The sequence below is a fragment of the Phoxinus phoxinus genome, assembly GCF_949152265.1.
Source record: "Phoxinus phoxinus genome assembly, chromosome: 14".
In the NCBI taxonomy this organism is placed as follows: domain Eukaryota; kingdom Metazoa; phylum Chordata; class Actinopteri; order Cypriniformes; family Leuciscidae; genus Phoxinus; species Phoxinus phoxinus.
This window is the reverse complement of record NC_136889.1, coordinates 7,958,500-7,981,982: the sequence shown is the minus strand read 5'-3', so window position 1 is coordinate 7,981,982 and position 23,483 is coordinate 7,958,500. Positions and strand designations below refer to the sequence as shown.

Sequence of the window (23,483 nt, the reverse complement as noted above, 5' to 3'; positions counted from 1 at the left end):
AAACAAATACAAAACACCATCATGGTAACACATGATATGGTAAAATAATGCAATAAACATTCATTTAACAACATAAGACAAAAAATAAAACCCTAATGTAGCCTAAATAACTGATAAGACAACCTAAGAAGAAACATAGTTATAAAAAAAAAAAAAAAAAAAAAAACATAAAATGTGAGCTGCATGCCACAGAGAATTCTAGGATATGTCCTATTAGATCTATTACAGTTTTCCATTATTACAGAAAGGGAAAGGTTAACCAATTAACAGGTTTTTACCGTATCATTTTTACAGACATTTATCAATAAAATTACAATATTTTTTACAGTGTATATCTCACAACATGACTTTATATATTTTAATAAAGTCAAACTGTGAGATAAAGAATTTTCCACTAATACCAGAAACAAAGTGCAAGATATAAAGTCACATACACTTTAATGTGACTTCGTATTTTGCAATCGTGACATCTTTTCTTTTCTTCCTCATATAAGTAATTCAAAAAAGAAGACAAGGCCTGGTTGAGTTGCATTAGTAGTGTGTTGAAACACATTTCAGAAAAATGCTCGAAGTGGTGGACCAATCACAACACACTGGTCCAGCTGACCAATCAGAGCACACTGCACTTTTCAGAAGGAGGGGCATCATAGAGACAAAGGCCTTTCCAAATTTGCAGTTGCAGTCTTTGCACTTGACCACTTGTCTACTTGCATGACGTATTTCCTGTATGTGGCCCAAGTGTTCAAGTAGTGTAAGTGTGTGTAGAACGTATGATTACCCGATGGGAATCCGTCGCAATATAGTATTGCAAAAATGCAAGAGTTTACAGAGCTTTATTTTGATTTTCAATACTATGCATTTTTAAATTAACTACTAAATGGCTGGTCAGTAGTCCCTATGTAACAGAAGACACTATTTAAAGTGTCTTCCACACTATCTTGAATACCGCTACGATGCGGTATTCAAGATAGTGTGGGTTTACTGTGCATTCAGTGCACTATGCTTTGGCATTTTTTAGACACGGGACAGTCTTGCGCACTTACTTCCTGTCGTGTGTGCGTGCTCTCAAGTGGCCAAGACCACAAGTGTGGGTATTTATAAAGACCCATCAACTAAACAGAGCATTACTGACAGACTGGGAAGAGAGGTGCTGCAACAATATGAAATATGTGAAAAATTATGTTTTTTGACAATTCAAGCATGAAAACCTACACTATACCTTAAAAACAAAATTAAAACTTTGAAAAAGGGTATTATATATATGATAACATAAGAAATATTTGATCACAATAGTGATTTTATATCTTTTTTTAACTTTATATTACAATTACCTTTTTTTTTTTTTTTACTCTGAGGTGGAGACAGGCTTCCATAAGTTATACTATATTTAATATCAAAACAGATGTATAATAATTTGAGCAGCCACTTGCTGGTTTATTCAAGCACCAAATGAAACCTATCTGAAAAAATATACAAATACACACTTCATTTATTGAGCATTCTTAATTTGTTAATTAAATGCATTTTTAGAAAGAATGTCTGTGGCCCAAATAAAATAATAAATGAAAAAAGCCATTCACTGTGTCATGATGCATCACTATGTCCACAAAGCTGGCTGATAGTGTCATATGATGTTCTGGGCTTTGATTTCTGTTGTTTGAGTGACTGATGGCAGCATTACAAGGTGTTGAAGAAGAGCAGAGATCGTATCACACTGATCAGAGAGAGGGCTGATGCAGAGGCATTCACCCATACTGATATTTCACGATTCGTTTGCTCACTTTCTTACACTACAGGCGCTTACTTGCTGTACTCATGCTAGCTCCTGCCAATGATCCTACACGGGTACATCATTACAGATCCTGCCCACAGGCTCCAGGAAAATCTTTCAAACTTGAACATAAAATTAACATCATCCTACCTTTTTCTCAATCATTTTTATAATAACAGCTCTAAAATATGACTGCATTTCAAAACACAGATCTGAAAGCAGTTGAATTGTATACCAAGTACAAAGCCATTAAAAAGGCCATAATATTATGAATTAAATGACACATTATTAAAATGAATTTACTATAATCAGTGTTGGGAGTAACTTACTACAAGTAACTTGAGTTACGTAATCAGATTACTTTTTCAAGTAACTAGTAAAGTAACGCATTTGCAACAAAATATCACAAAAATGACTATAGATTAAACTTTCATTAGCTCATTTTATTGGTGTCAACAGACTGAGGATATTTGTTGCTTACTATATTTATTTCTGTCTTTAGTACATAGTACTAAGTTTTGCATCCTATTCTTCTGTTATGCCGAACAGTAGCTGCTGAAAGGTTTGTTTGAGTGGCGCCCTCTACTGTAAAGGAGTGAATATGCATTTCCATCAGCCTCAGGCTTAATTATTTCACTTTGGGTGTAAAAGTGTCTTTACATTTGCCCAAAAACTTTACATTTATAAAAAAACAAGCCCAGCCCAGGTGAAAAAAGTAATGCAAAAGTAACGTAACAGTTACTTTTTTAGAGAAGTAATGCAAGTAGCGCTATTAGCTATTTTTAAGGGAGTAACGCAATATTGTAATGCATTACTTTTCAAAATAACTTTCCCCAACACTGGCTATAATGCAATTACACCTTAAACATTGAAGACTTCACAACAGTTTTTATTTATTTGAAGATTTAATGAATGGTGGAAGGAGACCAATTAACTTGCTGAATTTAATAATACAGAAATAATTAGCAAGAATTATAAAAACTATAGAGATGGGACATTTTCTGTTTTCAAACTTGGTATACTGAGGAAAATTAAGTTCTTGATTTCAAAAAGGTCACCAAAAAAGAGCTAAATCAAACACTGAAATAGAAAAAATGAGAGCCAAATGGATTCAGTATAGTTATGTTGGTTATTTTAGCAGGGCTGAACTGGTATATAAATGACAACTTGTCTTGTTGTGTCTCAAAAGATCCCAAATTCACTACATGTAACAATGTTTTCTTTGGACTGGAGAAACCCAAGTTTGCTTTGGGCATCCCAAGTTTGAGTCCCAACTTGTGGTCCTTTGCTGTTGCCGTCTCTCTTCTCATTGCTTCCTGTCTCCTCTATACTATACTATCAAAGGCAAAATGCCAAAAAAATTACAAATATAAACCAGATAGACCAACACGCCAAATCCAAACATACCAGAGGGCCTTGTCAATAAAAATTCACTTTGACATGCAGCTGCATCTGGAATGGAAAGTGAAAGGGGGAAATAGCCAACCCAAGACTGAATCATTTATTGTATGCATTGACCAGAATGGCAGCAAGTATGACACTTTGAATTGCATTAAAGCCTCCAAAAATGAGAAAGCCAAAGAGCCGTGGGGTAAGGGGGCGCAATAGGAATCTCACCTATAAGGCACCAAAATGGTCAGAAATGGCATTGAGATTAATGTCCTGAAGCATGAGTGAGTTTTGGTGATTTTCTTCTGATGTAGTTTATTGACGGATTAAGTGCCAGTCATACAAATGTAAAACATAGTGTGTTGTTTAGGTGTTCTCTCCATAGCGATAAAACTAATAAAAGGATAGAAGCATTTTTGATAATCAGTAAGTCAGTCTATTTGACTTATTTGGTTTTTCATGATGATAAACACAAATGGCCAGATTTACTAACAGCTTGCGCCAGCATAAACCCTCTAAAAAACTATCGTCAGGAACTGAAGACATGCAGTGAAAAATTAGCACTGAAAAGGTGTGGACAGGGTTATTTTTGCGGCTGATCTTTTTGTAAATGCATTTGTAGGAGTTTAACTTTCAGACGCAAAATTTATGGGAGGAGAGTATTTAAATAAATCACGCAAGGTGATTTACTAAGGTTTGCGCTAGTCAATTTACTGGTATTTTCACCATTATTTAACAATTAACACCCAAATTTGTGCTGCGTTTGGTAGATTTCGTTGGTCATTATGGAAATTATCTGGCTGCATCAGTGATCTTTAATTTGCACATCGTCAATAGATCACGCGCAGAACTTTCCACTCCAATCAGCACTTTTATGGAATTGCGCTCTCATGCTAATCTGCCGTTTAGTAAATCTGGCCCAAAGTGTCAAAGCCAGGAGTTTTGTTGCTCAAGCTGTCGAGATGATGACTATCTGAGACACAGTTAAAAATACATCCAGTGCGCTTATCTCAATATTTAAGAGGCTATTAAAACATAAAATATGTGTGGGCCTCTGATAGTGTTTTAATTGTCCATGTCTTCAATAGATATTACTGTGATTGCCAACATTTGATCTTAAATACTCCAAATTTCCAGAGTAATCTTTCCAGATACATCATCCAAGTGGATGCTGCACACTGGTGGTGGTTGAGGAGAGACCCCAACTTCATTGTAAAGCGCTTTGGGTGTAAAGTAGTATATGAAAGCGCTATATAAATGCCTCATTCTATTCTATTCCTTCTATGAACCAGATGCTCAGTGGAAACATCAGAGGCCAAAAGGGCCAGAGTTGTAAAGTCCAGGTTCAGAAAGTAAAAGTCCTCAGTATTTTGTTCCAATCATCTGGATTTGCTAATTAGCACAGGTTTTAAGCCAGAAGATAGAACTAATTGGTGAAATCAGTTCATGGATGGAATAAACATATGGCAGGACTTTTACTTTCTGACCCCTGGACTTTACACCTCTGAAATGGGCAGATGCTCTTGAATTTGGCAATAGATGTCAAGGTGATAAGCTATTATCACAGCAGCAACCATATCAATTCAGTTTTTTTGGCTAATCAAGTAGTATCTGGCAAGAGCTCTGGAAAAGCAATGAAAGACTTGATCACCATGGAAAAACAAAACAAAAGATGCACTATTATGAATAATAACAGGGCTTAAAAAAAATCTAATTGGCAAACACATTATATACACATAATAGACAGGCTATCAACTCTCATTCTTGCACCCAATACACCAACAAGAGAACCCTTGATTAAGGCAGAACTTGGTAGTTAAGAAACCATGTTTCTTTAATATCCTAATTTTTTAAATGTAATTTCCCGTTTGCAAACCCTGTATCCTACTGGGGAACTTACTGTTAGTACGCTAACTGACTAGCCTATGCTAATCACATATGCTAGGTTTTAGCCTACAATAATATCTTCACATAAAGTCTTATGTTCTTTTTAAAAAAAAAAAAAGGTTGACAACTTGGTTCAAAAATGTAAAAGAACATGGTCTATAAACCACAATATTTATTAGCGTTGGTCGTTTCCTTGAGCAGTGTAGTAGATTTAGAACAAAAATGAGAGATCTGTTTTATACCTTTTGTTAACTTGACTCACATGGATAGTCTGGATCGATTCATTGCACTGAGAGCGGTCCAGTCATTTCCCTTGATCTGCTGTGTTGATTTTGTGTGTGAGATCTGGCAAGTTCAACTGTGCAAATGGTCATATGGGATGTCACCAATAAGCTCCATCATGTAGATCAGTTTGAATTGACTTTGCTTCACACACAGACAAGATTTCGGTGGTACATTACTTTTGTACTGCGTTTAACCATTACTTAATGAGGAAATGGAAGTAATAAAACTTAGGTTCCCATTATTCTCAAAGAAATGCATGTGAGGAAGGAAGCATTCAAGGAAACATTATGCCTGAATATGAAAAAGGTTGAGTCACATGCAACCGCTGGCTTAGTGTGACACTAGTGGTTGAACGTTTACAGTGCAGGGCTCAATGCTAAGGATTTTTCCTACTGGCCTGATTGGGCCAGTGGTTCAAATTTTGACTGCCCAGCTGAAATTTTCACTGGGCACTGATACCAGCACTGACCCTCAAAAAACTCATATCAGACTACTTTTGTCTACATTATGCCCAATATATTCTAAATGTCAGATTCTGTCACTTCACTAATCTAAAACAATATCATTAGTAGGAAGTCATTGACTAAGTTCTTATTAGAGGACGAAAATGTATGAGATTTGGAGATTGGATTTAAGTGATACATGCATTTGCATGCTTGACATGAGATGGATACTCACAGGTACTGCTTCTACAAAATGTCCTTTACCAGTGTTAAGGAATGCTGATCTGTGTTCTGCAGGGGAAGCAATTAAAAAAAACGAAGTTTGAAGTTTGTTTCCTGTCAACGGTTCAGTGCACACAACTGCCACAGACAGCTCTGGTCATGGATATTAATTACCCTACATGCCGTTCACCCTAACGGATTTGCTAAAAGGTGGATGAGTGCTAGCAGCTCACGGCCAGAGCAACCAGTTGGCAGACTCTACTGATAGTTTTAAAAGTCATAATTTCAAAACATTTATTTTCCCTCACAATGCAGCCAAGAAAAATAAACCTCTTAAAATAGAACGATTAGATCTCAAAAAATGAGGAGGACAAATTTGGTCAATCCTAAACGTGACGTGGCATGTTATGATGTGGGTTGGGGTCAGTTATAATAATTGTAATACCCTTGCTTCTCAATGTCTGGAGGATACGACAAGCCAACAAAAATACAGGGAGAATTTATAGTTGCATGGATGTCAAAGTAATTTATTCTCCACATAGCCAATTAAATCTGGACATTATATTATAGCACACATAATTAGTAAAAAAAACATCCGGTGTTCAATGAAAATCATCTGTGAACAAAACTAGTAATATAAAACATTTGTTGTAGGCCACAGCTTTAAAACAAATGGAGAACTTGAGGTTACCATCTTGATAAGCATACTCAATCCAAATAAACACTTCCTGGAGAAGAGAAAGTCACCATGGCTTTCTCAGAAACTAGGTAGAGTTTACCCATTCAGGGTAATATACTGTTTGCCTGTAACACAAAGCAGAACCCAGGGGAGGATGGGCTGCTGTATCTACCCAGCTACAGAAAACCCTGTGATTTAAGGCTACGCCTACATTAATAATCCGGATACATTTGAAAACAGCGTTTTCGTTTCAAAATGCTCACAGTCCACACTAGCGTTTTCCAAAAGTTTCTCATCGAAACTGAAACGTCAGTTACTGCGCATGAGTAAACCTTCAGAAAAGCTCACTGAGATGATACAGACAGAACAAGACATGATAAAGTTATCACGCAATACTTCTGGCAGGATCATTTTATTGAGCAAAATATCCCACTGATGCGTCCAGGTTGCACTCACACCATTATATGTTTGGTCTAAAACGCAACTGCTCTCATGTTTTGCCACAGGACAGCAATTGCGAGTATATTTTATGTCATCTTTGCAGGACTGTGATATGAAGAGTGTGCAAAGTAACATATTTTAGCAATTGTGTGTAAGTGAATAGCACGTAACAGGCACAATAAAAAAAGTGTTTGTAAATTTAAGAAATTGTATAAGGAAAAAATACAGGAATGTTACAAGAAAAATTATGACTAACACGCTTAAAATGATGATAATTAAGTGTAAAGAGAGGCATTCCTGAAAATGTTTGGTGTTTGGGGTGAGGATTGGGGTTGATTCCTTCATAAAGCAGCTTTTTTTTTTTTTTTTGATGTGCACAAATAAGCGACAGCCAGGTACTATAAGATTTTCTTCCTGTTCCTTTTTTTTTTTTGTCCGTTCATGCACGTTATGAATGAATGAATGATCCAGACTACAACGCCAAAAATGGTATTTCAAATTTATCCACCTTGGTGAGCGTTTTCAAAAAGATTTGTTTTCAGTAATAAAAACGTTATCTCAGTTTCAAAACAGAGAAAAAACGGATTAGTGTGGACAAGGCCTAGGAAGCTTCCGATCAGCGTTTAGTAATACCTGAACTCGTGATGTGGTCAAAACACTTCTTGAAAGCAAATCAGGACATGATGTGACAAAGACGAAAACTGAAGCCACTGTATTCTGAAGCGTTACCTCAGCATCCTGCCTGGCTAGTGGCTTCAGTGTGCTGTCAGAACTGATTAAAACCAGACCTAACTGAACCAACAGCCCTCTTACCCTTTGTTTTCCCCTGATTTCCCTCTTCCTCGTCTGTGCCAAGCAGCCCCCTTTGCCATTCACAAGGACACGGCAGTAGCTCCATCTCTGAGCCATGCCAAAAAACAACATGCAATCTTAGGTGAAACATTTTGAACCGATAGCTCATGGGGTGTCGTTGTAGTTGGAAGTGTCACAGCTGGCTGGCAGATGTGCACTGCACAACCAGCAGAATTTGTTTTTAGTATGAATATGTCTTATAATTAGGAATGATCACAAAGGCCTGCTGATGATAAAAAGAACAGACATGAAGTTACTGAGATTTAATCTGAATCACAAACCCTGCATAGTTCAACCCTCAGCAAAAGCTACAGTCTGAAAAGTAAATAAAACACACATCACTTATAATTGTTGTGACTATTCTACAGCGATGAAGGAGACATGTTGCGGCACAGGCTGTGAGATGTGGTATGTGATCGCTTCTAGCCCAGAGGTGATTTTGTTCAATATCACTGAGGATTACATAAGTGACACCTGATGTCTCATACTGGATCGCATATTAGCCAGCATGTTGATTTCTTCAAGTAATTTGTATTGCAATAGATATCAATACAATTCAAGAGCACATGTAAGTCTTACCCATACCCACTATCAGGATCATCTGATCCAGTTTGGCAGCACCAGTGTTTCATGTTTGTTAACTTTTGACTTGATAGTAGGTGTGGACACAGGTTGATCCTGATCTTCTTGTCTGGAAAGCCTCTTTTACACCCAAACAGACCAGATTTAAACTGTTCAAGATATGGGTAAAATATTTTAATGTTTTTGTTTTAAAAAGTATCTTGGTTTTGCTCACCAAGGATACATTTATTTAATAAAAAATATAGTAAAACCATTCAAATAACTATTTTCCTGCTGACTATATTTGAAAATGTAATTTATTCCTGTGATGGCAAAGATTAATTTTCATGATCCTTTAAAAATCATTCGAATATGATGATTTGGTGCTCAAGAAAGTTCTAAAGAACTTTTTATTTATTTATACCATTAAACTGTCACTTTTGAGAAATTTAATGCATCCTTGCTGAATAAAAGTATTCAGAAAAATGTATCCAAAAAAAATAAATTCACTAACCCCACTATCTGTAATATGTAACTACAATACTCATTGTTTATCTTACATCAAACAGAGGGTTAATTATATCACTGAAGTGAATATTTCGTAAGCGTCAACATTTCCTCTTGCACTTATTAACCACTTTACCGATCATGTGACACCCATGGGCAGATGGATACAAAAACAACAACTGCTTATGTAGTTAATTACATAATTACAGATGGCCTTTCCCATCAACCCTTTAAAGATAAAGACACACAATCCCAAGCGAAATAGATATTCAGCCCGCCTGCATTCAGACACTAATGACTAGCTAACTAAAGTCTGACTACATAACTATGGCAGATGTGACCCTGGCTGAACGCTGGCCTAAATTTTAGGGAAATGACTGATATGTTTACAGACCTCAATCTGGTGTAATCCCGCCTTCATCCCTTCCCCTGACAGACGACTACTAAAAGACAGACATTAGAGAACGAACCCAAATACCTCACAACTGACAGCAACGATTACATAATTGTGTGACTTATTTTAACAAGTTCAAACATTTCAGATGGAACAAAACTAGCAACTATATATGCACAAATGCCAAAATGTTGCGTTTGGCAGACACTGTTATCAAAATTGACTTGATACTGCATTCAATACATTTCATCATTTCATTAATTCCCTGGGAACCGAACCCATGAACTTAGCGTTGTTAGCTCCATGCTCTAACTTGCAAGAGCACTGACTAAAATTACAAAAACATGGGAAGTTATATATTCTCACAGTTCCTTATTGGTAAATTTGACAAAAGGTCTAAAAATACAACTTTATAAAGTTAGATAATTAGCGCTAAATCATAAAAATTCAGCAGCAACTAGAAAGTAAATTTAATTGGGAAAACTTTTATGTTGGCTTGACAAAGCCTTCTGAAAGTTTTATAAGCTTCCTAACATGACTTATGTTGTTAACATGACTTTGCATGTGTCTAGCATTATTTTACATTTTGTTAACATGTTTGTTGCATGTTTTTCTAGCATGAATTAGCATGTTGCAGGCATGTCTTACCAAAACAATTTAACACATTGCTAGTATGTTTTAACATGTTGTAAGTAAGTTTTATTTTATTTTTTATTATTAGCATGATTTGGCATGTTGCTAGCAGGTTTTAGCCAAAGACTAAAAAAGATGGACGATGCACATTCACTCTTCTCTACTTGAGAAAAGTGATGCCGCCAATGCCCCAAGATGGCACTGACACCTTGCACTAATTATATTGTTCGCAGCCAGAGTCTGTGCCGTAGTGAGCATGAAGTGGAGTTGCGGTGGTCTCATCTGCGCCCATACTCCTGCAGAATCAATCACAAGCACACGCCTCTGAACTTTTTTTAAGTAGCCAGACTGCTTCAATTTTGAGTCTGCTGGTTGTAGTACAACTGAAGGCTTGTTAAAGTATGTAATAGCTACAACTACTATCCACATAGTCATATCCTTAAAAAAAGCCCATTGGTGCCTCCATGACTACTTCACTCAGAGAAGCTGTTAATCACAGCTGTCAATCATGATTTTAAAGCATCAAATAACTAACTAAAACCAAACTTATTTAAAAAGTGAACACTTGAACTTATACCAGCGTGATAAAAACTTTATCGGAAGTGTAATTTGATTGTTTCATTTGCTTCCATGGAGAGGGTGGGGTTTTGACCTATACTACTGCATCCGATCTGGCGCCCGATCAAAAAGCTTTCGTTTCACTTTTCAGGACTTGAGCAGCACCCCTGGTTTTAGCACATTGTTATGAATTAACATGTTGCTAGCATGAATTAGCATGTTGCTAACATGTTTTAGAAAATGACAAACACTTTTTAACACATTGCTAGCATGATTTAGCATGTTGCTAGCATGTTTTGTTAACATGAATTAGCATGTTGCCAGAATGTTTTACGTTGGCTTTGCCAAGCCAACATAACTAAATGAACAGCTAGACTAAAAAAAAGACAGGAATTCAGTCCTAAACAGCACAATGACATAATGAAAGCAATTATCATTGCCAAAATAAAAAATGCATAAGACATATATCCAAACTGTCAAACTACTGAATTGTCTGTGGGACTTGTCAAACACACCAATAAGGGTAGGACATGCTGTAACATGGAGACTTAGCATATGTAGAGTGCCATTCATTCTCTCACACACAAATATGCACACACATAGACACTTAGGCCACGTGCAATGTTCACAGTGAATCATGTGATGGGTTTTGCCTAAAACAGTGCTCATCTATTTCTTTCATATTTTCTCGAGCCACTGCAGTCAGAAGACAGTGATGATGATAAGTGTATGCTCAGTAAGTCAAATTGAGTTAACAAAATGTCCAAATCTGTTTCAAAGTCTTTATTTAAACCTCTCCAGCCTAGTAATGTCATTGAAGTTCACATGAAATCAAAATGTACGTTTTTGGCTTTAAGTATGAATATGTTAGCCTTAATGACAAAATTTGCATTTAGAAGATATAAGAGGTCAAAAACTTTCTCACTCCCACCAATATGGATCAACGATTTTGATGTCATGTTTGCAGTCATGTCTAATAGTTTTGAACTGCCCCATCCTCCAATAAAAGCCCTTTTGCAAAGACTCAATCAATATTTCATTCTGAGTCCTGAAAATTAAAGGGAGTCATTCTGTTAAAGAATGCGGCTGCCAATATTTTTCTTAACAAAACCACGTTTGAACAGAACCATATTTAGCAATCCAAACGAGACTGACACCTGTAATCTGCTGCTATGTGAACGTAGTGACAGGATCACCAGACAATCCCCACTGAAATTTCTTGGATTTAAATAATCAGGAACCTTCAAAATTAACTTTATCACAACCTTTTTAAGGCGTTCTCCTTGTTACTATCTTTGTGACTGGGTGGAAGTTTTGCATCACCCCATAGATAGACATTATTGATGTGCAAACTGATGTATTCATCTGTGTGACATCACAAAATGTTCAAAATTAATTCTAAATAAATGTTGTTGTTTTTTACTTGGACTAATATCAAGGAAAAGCTTTTAAATGATATGACCATTTTAATTGATTGACATTTGAAAGTAACTTTTAAACAAGTAACTGTTGTACAGAGCATCCTTTGCCATGACTTTAATTAAAAAATGTTAGGGCAGGGGTGTCCAGTCCTGCTCCAGGAGGGCCACTCATTTAGATCCAACCTCAATTAAATACATCTGAACCAGTTATTCAAGGGGTGAATCCGAAATCGCTCCCTATATCCTCAAATAGGGCATTATTTGAAGGATAGCCATTTGTAGTGGTGTCCGAAACCATAGTGGACGTTATTGAGTGCACTCTTTCTATCCCAAATTGCACCACAATAATGAGTGTACAGCCGATGGACACTCAACGGCTGTCCAATTTGCTCACTCGTTTTTATTCACTCCTTTAAGTGAACTATATTAGTGGACAAACTTAGGGAGTAGTGATTGAGAGTTTAGGGATAGGGGGCGATTTCAAATTCAGCCAAGGTCTTACTAGGCATACTAGAAACTTCCAGGCAGGTGTGTTGAGGCAAGTTAGAGCTAAACTCAGCAGGACAGTGGCCCTCCAGGATAGAGTTTGGACACCCCTGGGCAAGAGAGACACATCAAAAAGTTGAAGAGTCAGGTGCCTTACCTCTCTCGTACAGATCATGAGGGGCTTTTTCCTCAGCTCAATACACTTCCTGAGCTTACAGATCTGATGCCCCGTTTTTCTGTTCTGGCAACTCCTGCATTCCCCACAGTTCATCTTGCGCAGACAAGGCACGCAAACACAGCAACGACTTCTCTTCTTCCTCTCCCTCCTCTCTTGAACTCGAAGTAAACGCAGCTGAATATCCTCAACTTGGAGAGGAAGGTTTCCTGACGCCCTGTGCTCAAGAACCGACTCTGACTCGCTGTCAAACGAGGACTGGGTGCTTTCTGTGCTACTGGAGAGCGATGCCGTCGCCTGAGGCCTATGGCCCATTTCACAAAGAGTGCTGTTGTAAATGGTTGTGCTCAGCGAGAGGAGAGAAAGCGCTCCCTCTTTCTTCATCGACATTTCAGCATCGTCAATTTCATCTTTGGTGTCCTCATCTGCAGTGCTTTGAAACTCACTTTTTTCCTTCTGGAGATCATTTGCAATGTTTTCAAGTGCTGGTGATTCATTGGAGGATTGACACATTTGGGAGGCCACAGTCTCACCTGCTTCCGTAGAGTTTTCTGGAGTGGTTTCAAAAGAACTGTCAGGAAAGTCCATGTGTGGAACAATGTGTTGAACCTCCTCAACCTGACCTAAAACATGCTTATCTGACTGTGAAGGGGAGGGAGTCGTTGGGCCTGAGGTATTATTGTTGTAGGCAAAGTCCACATTATTGACGGGGTCGTGCCTCAGAGGGTCATGCTGCTCAACAAATGCTGTGTTTGACTGCTCGTTAGAAGCAAGGCAGCTCTCGTTTTGTATTGTTTCTGTGTTTTCTTTTACCTTCTCCTCCTCTGCCTTGTCAGTGTCATGAACAACAGTCTCTATGTGCTCCTCTGGAGTTTCCTCTGAGCTTATATTAATGCTCTGTCCCTCTCCAGTGGGAATAACAGCATCCTTTTGTTGTCCATCACCAGTAGGATCATGAACTTCTGACCTTTTAGCATCGGTATCCTGTTCCCTGATCTCGGGATCTCCCTTTCTTCTTGTAACCACCCTCCTGTAGGACTCAACTTCCTGTAGGACGCTCGAGACACTATTCCTTGGGGTCTTTCCTTTTCCATTAAGTTTTGACAACAAGCCATTTTGTTTCAAAGAACCACGAGTGTGCCTGGGTCCTTTAACGCTATGAACATTCTTGACTGTCCTCTTGCTGGGCTTGCTGTCAACAGTCCTCTGGGCCCCCTTTAGTGCTTGTTTTTTGTCTATGGCCTTCTTGATCTCACCACTGGCTTTGAGCGAGTTGACTGTTTGCCTCCTAGTCGTGGAAGCTTTCACCCTCCTAACATTTCGCTTTTTGGATGCACAATATGATGCTTTGGGAATATGAGGCATAGCTGAAGTAAGTGAGGGTGAGGGAGGAGGAGTTCAGGATAGCCGGCATGGAAAAGAGTATGAAGATGACTCTGGACAGCAGTACTTTTCAGATCTTTCAGGTAATGTTCCCAGTTTCAAGTAAGATCACACTGACATTTTTCCACTGTTGGCATATGGATGTATGGCTACCTGTGGAAAGGGCAATTCATTATTGAATTATGTAGCATGTAACCTCTGATTACATAAAATCATGCATGAAATCTTGAATTGGGGATTGTGGCTTTTAGTGCATATTATTTATGGGGTTTAAAGCCATCTATATGCTGGTGTGCTCCTCCATACACATTTAAAATGTACTTTATATCTTTCTCTTCTGGAAAACTGGAAAAAAAAATATTGATGGGTCATGGGTGTGTTGCAATCAGCTCCCTAGTTCAGTAATCAGGGCACTGATGATCAGAGAACATTTATCTTTAACAAAGTTGTTCCCTTAACAGACATTGCATCACATTTTTGAAGTGTGAAACTATAAATTGCACAAGCCAACTCAATACACATCATGACGCACGGCATAAGTTTTTAAAAAGCCAAATCATTATTTAACTATATTTCGGCATAAACGTTTGACAGCATTAAACATAATCTAGCTAACATTTATAATATTTTACAACGAGAGTATGTTAGCATGTCGCTGGACTCATCAGTCTCAATATCAGTCTCAATATGTAGTGAGCCAGGATCCTTACCAGTGCCCAAACTGATTCACCACCTAGAGAGCTGATGGAGATGCACCTGATTCTGCACTACGCAGATTTTTGTCCAATCAAATGCTCTGTAGAATGACAATGCCCTTCCCACTGATAGCACCTGCACAGACTAGCAAGTAAAAAATCATGAATTATGGCCGAGATGTAAAATAAAGAAAGACCTCTGCCTATTTAAAAAAGGATGATTCCATCATAAACACAGTACAGAACAATGTGCTGGTCAAGCCATTTAAATTGGGTCATTAACTTCAAGCTAATCAAGTGTAACATGAAAGATACAGTAAGGTCATCTACAGATAGCATGATGCCTGAAGTAAGATATATTTTGATGACTGTGTGTGCAGGTGCAAAGTATATGCTATTACTGTCCTATATTAGGGAATATCCTCACTAGAGTCCAAACACTAAATTCAGGGTGTAAATAAAGTAGGCTATATATGAATACATTTCAGTATGGGAAAAAAAATGCAAAATAGAGGATACTATGAAATATAATGTTGGTATACTAAAGGAGATATGCAGATGTATTTAGCTCACAAAAACTTCAGCGATTGAATTGCTAGTAAGACAAATTGTGATGCTTAGAGAAACGTCCCATAGTATTACATGGTTATTAAACAGTACCATAGTGTTACAACAGCTTTTGGACATTGCCATGTTTCTTTTGACATGTTCCATTATAGTAACTTACCTTAAGTTAAATATCATGGTAATCGTTTAGTACCATAATATGGTAATCATTAAGTGCCACGGTACTTTTTGTAAGGGATAATATAATTTACATGTTCATTGTTTTCAACTGTTTGTTTTCATGTGTCAACTCGGAATCTCCCTCAATGGAATCAAGTTTCACTAACGTTACCTGTCATGAGTTAAATGTAAGCATAAATTAGGCAAGTGTGAGGTGTTTATATCCACAAAGTGGATCTAAAGACACAAGTTTACACACTGGCTGTGTTTAAAACCTAGTGAACTCCCTACCTACACAGCATTTTTGTGCGTCAGTCACGCGCCTACGATTCCCCAAAATGCTGTCTAAGTAGGGAACTAAATAGGTTTTGAGACAGCCGTTGTGGCTGACTAATCGCTTTTAACGTCCTCACACGCTTATCTCTAACAGTTAGTTTCGTTTTTTATAAACAGCCCTACACACTTTAAATGTGATACGAATCAAATAATAAAACACGAGGGCTTTAATGCGTGGGCTGCTGCATTGTTATTAACACTTTGAAGGGAGTTGAAATACTTTACATACCGGAGAGACAGATGCACTGTCTGAAGGGCTAATAATATTCCCCGCCTGTACGACACGACCGATCCTTCAGCATTTCTCTTCGATGGATCTTCCCTATTATAGGCACGAGTGAATCACGTCTTCACAATATAACTGTGAACTGTGACACTGAGATGTTGCCACAGAGACTAAAGCACCTGATAAAAGGCAAATCCTTCTTATGCCAATCCATTCACGGCAGCCCTCTGCCAGACTCGACCTGCACTCTCCAGTCAACTTCAGGATATTTAATGGACGTCGGCGTGAGGTGGCGGGAAAACCCGGACTGGATTTCTGTTCTCAGAATAGACAATCTGTGCAGCAATCAGATCTATACATAGACATACAGTATATATGTATCTATAATTAAAATAAAATAAAAATTATACTGCTAACTCTCTGCGCTTTAAGCTAACTGCGTGTACCACGTTTCGAGATGACGTCAGTTTCACTATGACAGCGTCACTTCTTGACTCATCAATCAAACATTTGTCTGTGAATGAGCTAACGTTACCTTTATCTGTACTTACCTTTACAGTCTACTCTATGGTACTTATAGTGAGGCCCTAAATTATCATAATTGTATTAATATTGTTGTTGTTGTTGTTATTGTTATTACTTTTATATTATCATTACACAATTTACATATACAGAAAACAAGTCAATAAATGATCATCGTCATGATGATTATTAATATACTTTTTTATAATATTATTATAAAGGCACAACATTGTCCGGTGCAAATATACAGACAACTCCAATAATATTTATGTACATCCATAATAATACTGATAGTAGTCGTAGTTAGTTTATTTTTTTACAAGTAGTTTAAGTTTATTATATTATTATAATACGCAATGTTCATGTACAGACAGACAATAATTCGTTAGAAAAGTTCATTCATTTTTATTTAACAATGAAAAATACGCAGTATTGCTAAAAAATCATATAGAGACAATATTGTATCATAATAAATCTGCTAAATTAATGTAATGTAGTATAATTTGCAATGTAAACACAAAATAAGTAGAATAGCGGCGCTGTCAGGCTGCTGTGCGTTGACACGCAACTACGTATTAATTCTGCGACAGGAAATGAACCAGTGAAGGACATGAAATGGACGAAATTGCAGACAAACACGTGAAAAAGAAAATGTATCACTGTGCCTTGGTTTATGTTTTATGTAAGTACATAGTCTATATTCGTAGAATAGACGCATGGACCTAATGTAGAGCGAATAATTTTGTTGTCGTAGACGTAACTGTTAGAGTGTCCACGCTGCGTTTGTAACAGGAAGAGCTGTCAGCTTCAGTTTCACACAGGTCCATATACAGTTGTGCAACCGATGACCTTGATTTTAGGCTGGATTTATTTTTCCCGTGTACAAGTATTCAGGTCAGAGCTGCTGAAGACGTTTCTATTTGTGAATGGTACAAAAGTTCGTTGTAAATTGCACGGGGAGTGAAATATGTTTAATATTATGGCTTGCTCATGGAATAAGCAACAGTAACCAAGGTAACAATATGCAAACATCGTTATTGTGTATTGTCATATATTTCGAGTTGCTGCACGTTACGCAATATTATAAAATTTAGCCAAAGTTATGAAAACAAGCCGGCCAGACAATGAATAATTAAAAGAAAGTAGCCAAAAGTACTATGCAAACACCATCGCGTTTTGTACATTTACCATGGTATTATTATTTTTTTGACGTACATGTATTCAGTACCATGGCATGGTTTCACAGATAGGGCTTATATTAAGCCAGCATTAGGCTTTAGTTCAAACGTACCAAATCAAAATATTACTGGTGTGAATCTTGAGACAAAACAATAGCAGTGACTTTTTTTTTTTGAGATGGGTCAGTGCAAGTTGCTTTCAGGTAAAACGGCTCAAACGTGCATTTTAGTCTGGGACTAGGCTTAAGCATTGTCTGTGAAAAGGTTAGGAGCAGGAATAAATTGTTTGTATTTATTATTGAAGGTTTTGTCTTTATATAAGTATTTATACAATAGCCAATATCAATACATTTTCATATGAAAATGGTCGAACTGTTCTTATTCAGCCAAAATAAAATTCATTGTATGGTTTGCTTTTTAGTCCAAGATTTCGAGAATTTAATATGTTAACATTTCCCCAAACCAGGTACTCATAATGTGATAAATTTACAACCCTGTCCAACTGTTTATGACTTATATGACTTTCCTGTGCACATAGTCCATCCTGTGCCACAGATCAGCTAAGACATAATAATATCAATGCTCATGTTTGTTTACCTCAATCCAGAGTGTGCTGAAGACTGATGAATATACTGCAGTCCTGATAGCAGCCATCATGACGACAGAGGCTGTGATCCCGGCTCCTGTGCAGAAAGACTACCACTACTGGTTGCGCTCTTTCACAGCTGGAGGTGACGTTTCAATCACAAAATATTGATGTACTAAAGAATCTACAATCAGCTGCTCTTGCATATCTTGAGCTATGGGAGTATGCATTATAGTATTGGAGTTAAATTACTTGTATTGGGCATAAATGTGTGTTTTTCCACCCTTATTATTTAATTTTAAATAAATTGTGTAATTGTGTTTGCATTAATTTCTCAAGTCTTTTAAACCCCTTTAACATAAATTTTTTTCTTGAAAAACCCCAATAGATTTTAAGTTGATATTTCAATAATTTATCAAACCATTAGCATATGCATGGTTCTCTGATGTCAGTTAATAGTCACATGACATGCAGGTATACAAATGAAATATTTACTACTTTTTTTATGATTGCCTGGTCCCAGGCACTTTATATTAAGTGTCTTTAACTATGTATTAACATTTAAATTGATTAGTGACTTATATTTTAAAAATACCTGCTTGTAATTTCAGCTGTAATTAATTTCTGTAATTTCATCTATAATTGCACTGTTGACCCTTTCCCATCCTTAAACCTAACCAGACCACCAAACTTGTCCCTAACGTACCCAAAGTGTTTTGCAATACAACATGAACACAATAAGTACATTGTGCCTAACTATATTTTCAATGTAAGTACATGCATACATAAAGACACCTAATTTAAGGGGCAGCTACGACACCGTTTTCAACCAAAAACTGAAAACTTTATGCGTTTTGGCCGTTCATTTACATGACAATGGCGTTTTCGGGACCTAAAAATGTGAACTTTTAAAAACGGGGTTCAAAGTGCAAGTTTAAAAAAAAAAAAAAAAGTACTGTTATTGTCTCCGTAACTACAAAAAAGCACATTTGTAAAAACGGTGACATCATGCGTATTATGCTTATATACTGTCTATGGTATTACCGGTATGTGTTTAGTCTATAGGCGTGTAGTGTTTCTTTACAAAGTGACATCGCCAACTACTGGCCTGGCAGCATAATACAGCATTTGTAGTCGTTTTCACATATCCAAGTGAATAGATAACATTGTCGTCTGTATGCAAAAAAAGTTTCAGTTTTTACTAGTAGATCATTGTCGTGTAAACGTACCCTCAATTGTGACCGATTGTTTTATTTGTAAGTAATTTTTTTTAAGTTGGATTAAGCTTTAACTGATATTGTTGTGTTCACAAAGGTGTTGCAGGGTGCTGTGCCAAGTCCACCATAGCGCCTCTCGATAGAGTGAAAATTTTACTACAAGCTCAAAATCCGCATTACAAACACCTTGGTAAGTTAAACCCAAAAGGTTTTTGATGGATAGATTATTAAAGAAACTTAGAATACAAATGCATTAGAATACATTTAACCAAATGGTTGAACATGTGATGTTTTCTTGTGTGTTTTTTGCAGGAGTGTTTGCCACACTAAAGGCTGTGCCAAAAAAAGAGGGTTTTCTTGGACTATACAAAGGAAATGGAGCTATGATGATCAGGATTTTCCCTTATGGAGCCATTCAGTTTATGGCTTTTGATCACTACAAAAAGGTTTTTGTCTCATAGTCATCATTTCGTAATGCCAACCAGTCTTTGGGAATAACAAACTAAACATAGCAACATTTACGAACTGAACAATATTTTTAGTAGCGTGACCGTTGTTCAGTTGTTCAAAATGTTGTAGCTTTTCCAGTACAAATTTTGCAAGTTTTGTCACATTGTATAACACAAGTAGTGTAAAAATAGTAAATAATCTAACAGAATCTCCTAAACTGTCCTCTCAAGTGAAGCACTAGTCTGCTTTATTTAAGAGATTCAGTTAATTCAGATGATTAATTTAAATAAACCGTTTCAAGAAAATAATTCACAGATTTGTTTTAGAAGTTGTGGGATGTTTTATGTTTGGTTTTGGTATCAAAATCACTGGGTATCCATTGAAAATGTATCTGTACATTTGTTTCAACTTTTTTATTAGTCGTTTTCACTGTAATATACAAATGGTTTGCATGGATCTGATGGTTATACAGTTTAAATTAAAACCTTAAAAAGCCTCTGTGTAGTTAACTACTTTTTGTCAGTAGTTATCTTTTCTTTTCTTTTTTTTTTACTTCATATTGTAAGTAGCTTGTGGCTTGGAAAACTGCAGTTTCAAATGAGCTTACATTGATGTTAACAGAACAGTGATTTGTACTAAAGCCGAATGCACGCTCTGTTTAGATTATGTAATGCTTGTAAAAAGCTTGTTTCGGATGTACTTTCAGTTCCTTAACACAAAACTTGGAATATCTGGGCACATTCATCGGCTTATGGCGGGATCTATGGCAGGTTTGTGATTTCTTTTCCATGACTCTTTCTTAAGGTCCTTGTTACTCCATGATGAGTGTTCTGTCTTTATCTCCATTGTGTTCCTTCTGCAGGGATGACCGCAGTTATTTGCACCTATCCACTCGATGTTATCCGAGCGCGCTTAGCATTTCAAGTGACAGGAGAAGAGCATCGCTACACTGGCATACGAAACGCCTTTCAGACTATTTACCTTAAGGTATGAAGGGTGGAAAGGGGTTTAATTGAGAACCCATCTATGCTTCCCTTTTGTGTGACAGTGTTTTATCTTTAAAGGAAGGAGGAATCTCTGGATTCTACTGGGGTCTGACCCCCACAATCATTGGCATGGCTCCATATGCAGGTTATTGTCTTGATTCGTTTACGTGGAATGTACAGTACAATAGGCAAAACTGAGCCAACTTCCTCATGTCATGGTTTTCTCTATATTCCAGGCTTTTCATTTTTTACTTTCGGTACATTGAAGACTCTAGGACTGGCTCACTTTCCAGAGCTCTTAGGCAAGCCGACTCTTGACAACCCTGATGTTCTCGTGCTGAAGACTCACGTCAATCTGTTGTGTGGTGGAGTCGCCGGAGCAATTGCTCAAACTATATCGTATGTTGATTCTTTTAAATCCCTGGTTTGTTAGTAATTGTTTGTTTGTTGTTTTTTTTACAGCTGTTCTGTAGTTTTAAGTTAAAGACCAAAACAAAATTGTGCAACGTATATACATTTGTGTTACTGTACACACATTCTACATTTTGTGTAGAACATTCTGTCTTAATTTTTATGCGCAGATATCCACTAGACGTTGCCCGGAGGAGAATGCAGTTGGGTACATCACTGCCTGATTTTGATAAATGTCGGTGAGTATGTTAAGTTTTTGTTGCCTTAATGACTTACAGTGAGGTATTCATTTATTTAGAGATGCATCAATGGTAAAATTCGGCTGATAATTATTTCTATATAATTTGATACCTGCAATAAAAATTCGGTACTTCTATACAAAAGTCTATAATGAAAATCCTAATAGTGAATTTAGGCATCACAACATTGTGAAGTACAGTATGAAATGTGTGTTTGTATTTGTATATGTGTGTAACTGTTTGTGTAGATGTCATTTATTCCTGTGATCGCAAAGCTACATATTTTTAGCAACCATTACTCTACTCTTCAGTACACACACACACACACACACACACACACACACACACACACACACACACACACACACACACACACACACACACACATTATATATTTGTTTGTGTATGTGTTGCTAATATATCATGTTTTACTGTGTAGCAATTAATCTCCACAGCTTGGACTCTCACCAATCTCGCAATTAATTCTCACCAGCTTATATAGTGATCACTAATATGTTTTTGCTTAATTCTTTTGAGCAGCAGCCTCACACAAACTCTGAAGTATGTGTACAACCAGTATGGCATTAAGAGAGGACTGTATCGTGGCCTGTCCCTCAACTACATCCGCTGTATACCGTCACAAGCCGTTGCCTTCACCACATATGAGTTCATGAAGCAAGTTTTTCACCTAAATTAGAAAAAGCAGTGACTTGAAGCCCTAAAGGAACCAGTTGAAAGGACCCCTGGCAACATCACAGCACCCCTGCCTGCCATTCCAGTCAGCAGTCATGTGAACTCCAGTTCTTACGAAACACCCACACAAATGGCAAACCTGTGGCTTCGTACACCCCAGCAACAGTCACTATGGATACAGAGACAAAAGCTTGCTTTTCCATTATGTGTGGATCAGGAACATGCCCCCTAACAACCGACACTGGAAATACCATAGACTTGCGTCTGAAACTTGCCTGTATGAAGCCATCCCATCTCATATTGAACTATATGACTTAGCCTATCACTCATATACATTAAGCAAAACACAAAATCACAGTAGATTTTACCTATGTGGTGGACAGTTTCAATAGGTATATCACAGTGCTTTTAACTATGACTGATGGTGACAATTTTTTTATGTCAGAAACCTAAATATGGAAGTTGATTTTTCTTCGCTAAATTTGATTTATATGTAGCCTTTTATTTCAGTCACCTCATGTCTTATTGGCTGATATTTGTCTCTTTTAGTGATCAATGTGACTTACCTCTACAATTCAGTAATATAGCGAATGGGAGACAGTGTATGTAATGACTATGCAGTATTCAGTCATGTTCGCATGCCGTCGTTACTGTGGCTCAAACTATATCTGATCGATGCCTTACAGTGCAGTTCAATTCTCAATCAAGAGAGCAATCAAGTGAGAATGTGTGTAGTGATAAGCATATCACAGCTGAAATGTATATGAATCTGTTAAATTATTGTTCTGATTTGTGATGGGGAAAAAATTGGTCCCTTAAATAAAATAATGACTTTGCCTTTCTATATGCACAGGAGTTTTATCAAATAATTCTTGCCTCGGTTATGAATCTCTATTTACTACTATTATACAGTAAAATATTATTTCCACTATATACTATTATTGTCGACTAAAATGTATTATTTAATATATATATATATATATATATATATATATACATACACGCACAAAGACACACAAAATGCCATGTTTAAAAAAAAAAGGAAATGACCACCCTCAAACTTGCATCATTTCCCTTCCTGCTGCAGTGTTTCTGTTTGTTGCCATGTGGTGGCAGTGTTTCAGTAATTCG

At 37.0% G+C, this 23,483-nt stretch overlaps 2 protein-coding genes across 5 annotated transcripts in view; one reads left to right on the top strand and one right to left on the bottom strand.

The window, feature by feature from the left end:
- The window catches only part of tet1 (tet methylcytosine dioxygenase 1), a 38,213-nt gene extending 21,667 nt beyond the window's left edge, over positions 1-16,546 (bottom strand). Inside the window, exons 1-3 of one of the 2 annotated variants that reach the window (XM_079635406.1) lie at positions 16,074-16,546; positions 14,798-14,927; positions 12,687-14,240 (exon numbers count right to left, since the gene is read on the bottom strand). In XM_079635406.1, the coding sequence (XP_079491532.1) occupies positions 12,687-14,069 (1,383 nt within the window). In that variant the 5' untranslated portion in view covers positions 14,070-14,240; positions 14,798-14,927; positions 16,074-16,546. The remainder of the gene's footprint in view (positions 1-12,686; positions 14,241-14,797; positions 14,928-16,073) is intronic. The other variant, XM_079635407.1, reaches the window with a different exon arrangement.
- Positions 16,547-17,119: 573 nt separating this feature from the next.
- slc25a16 (solute carrier family 25 member 16) lies at positions 17,120-23,196 on the top strand. Of its 3 annotated transcripts, none has more exons than XM_079634268.1 (10): positions 17,120-17,274; positions 18,378-18,501; positions 19,671-19,763; positions 19,886-20,019; positions 20,730-20,793; positions 20,886-21,010; positions 21,088-21,154; positions 21,246-21,408; positions 21,591-21,659; positions 22,200-23,196. In XM_079634268.1, exons 1-10 carry the CDS (start codon positions 17,266-17,268, stop codon positions 22,354-22,356), a joined length of 1,005 nt encoding a protein of 334 aa, XP_079490394.1. In that variant the 5' UTR covers positions 17,120-17,265; the 3' UTR covers positions 22,357-23,196. The 3 variants fall into 3 exon arrangements, with proteins under 3 accessions (XP_079490394.1, XP_079490395.1, XP_079490396.1); XM_079634269.1 differs by having other exon boundaries at positions 17,234-17,606; XM_079634270.1 differs by having other exon boundaries at positions 17,261-17,486.
- Positions 23,197-23,483: the final 287 nt, after the last annotated feature.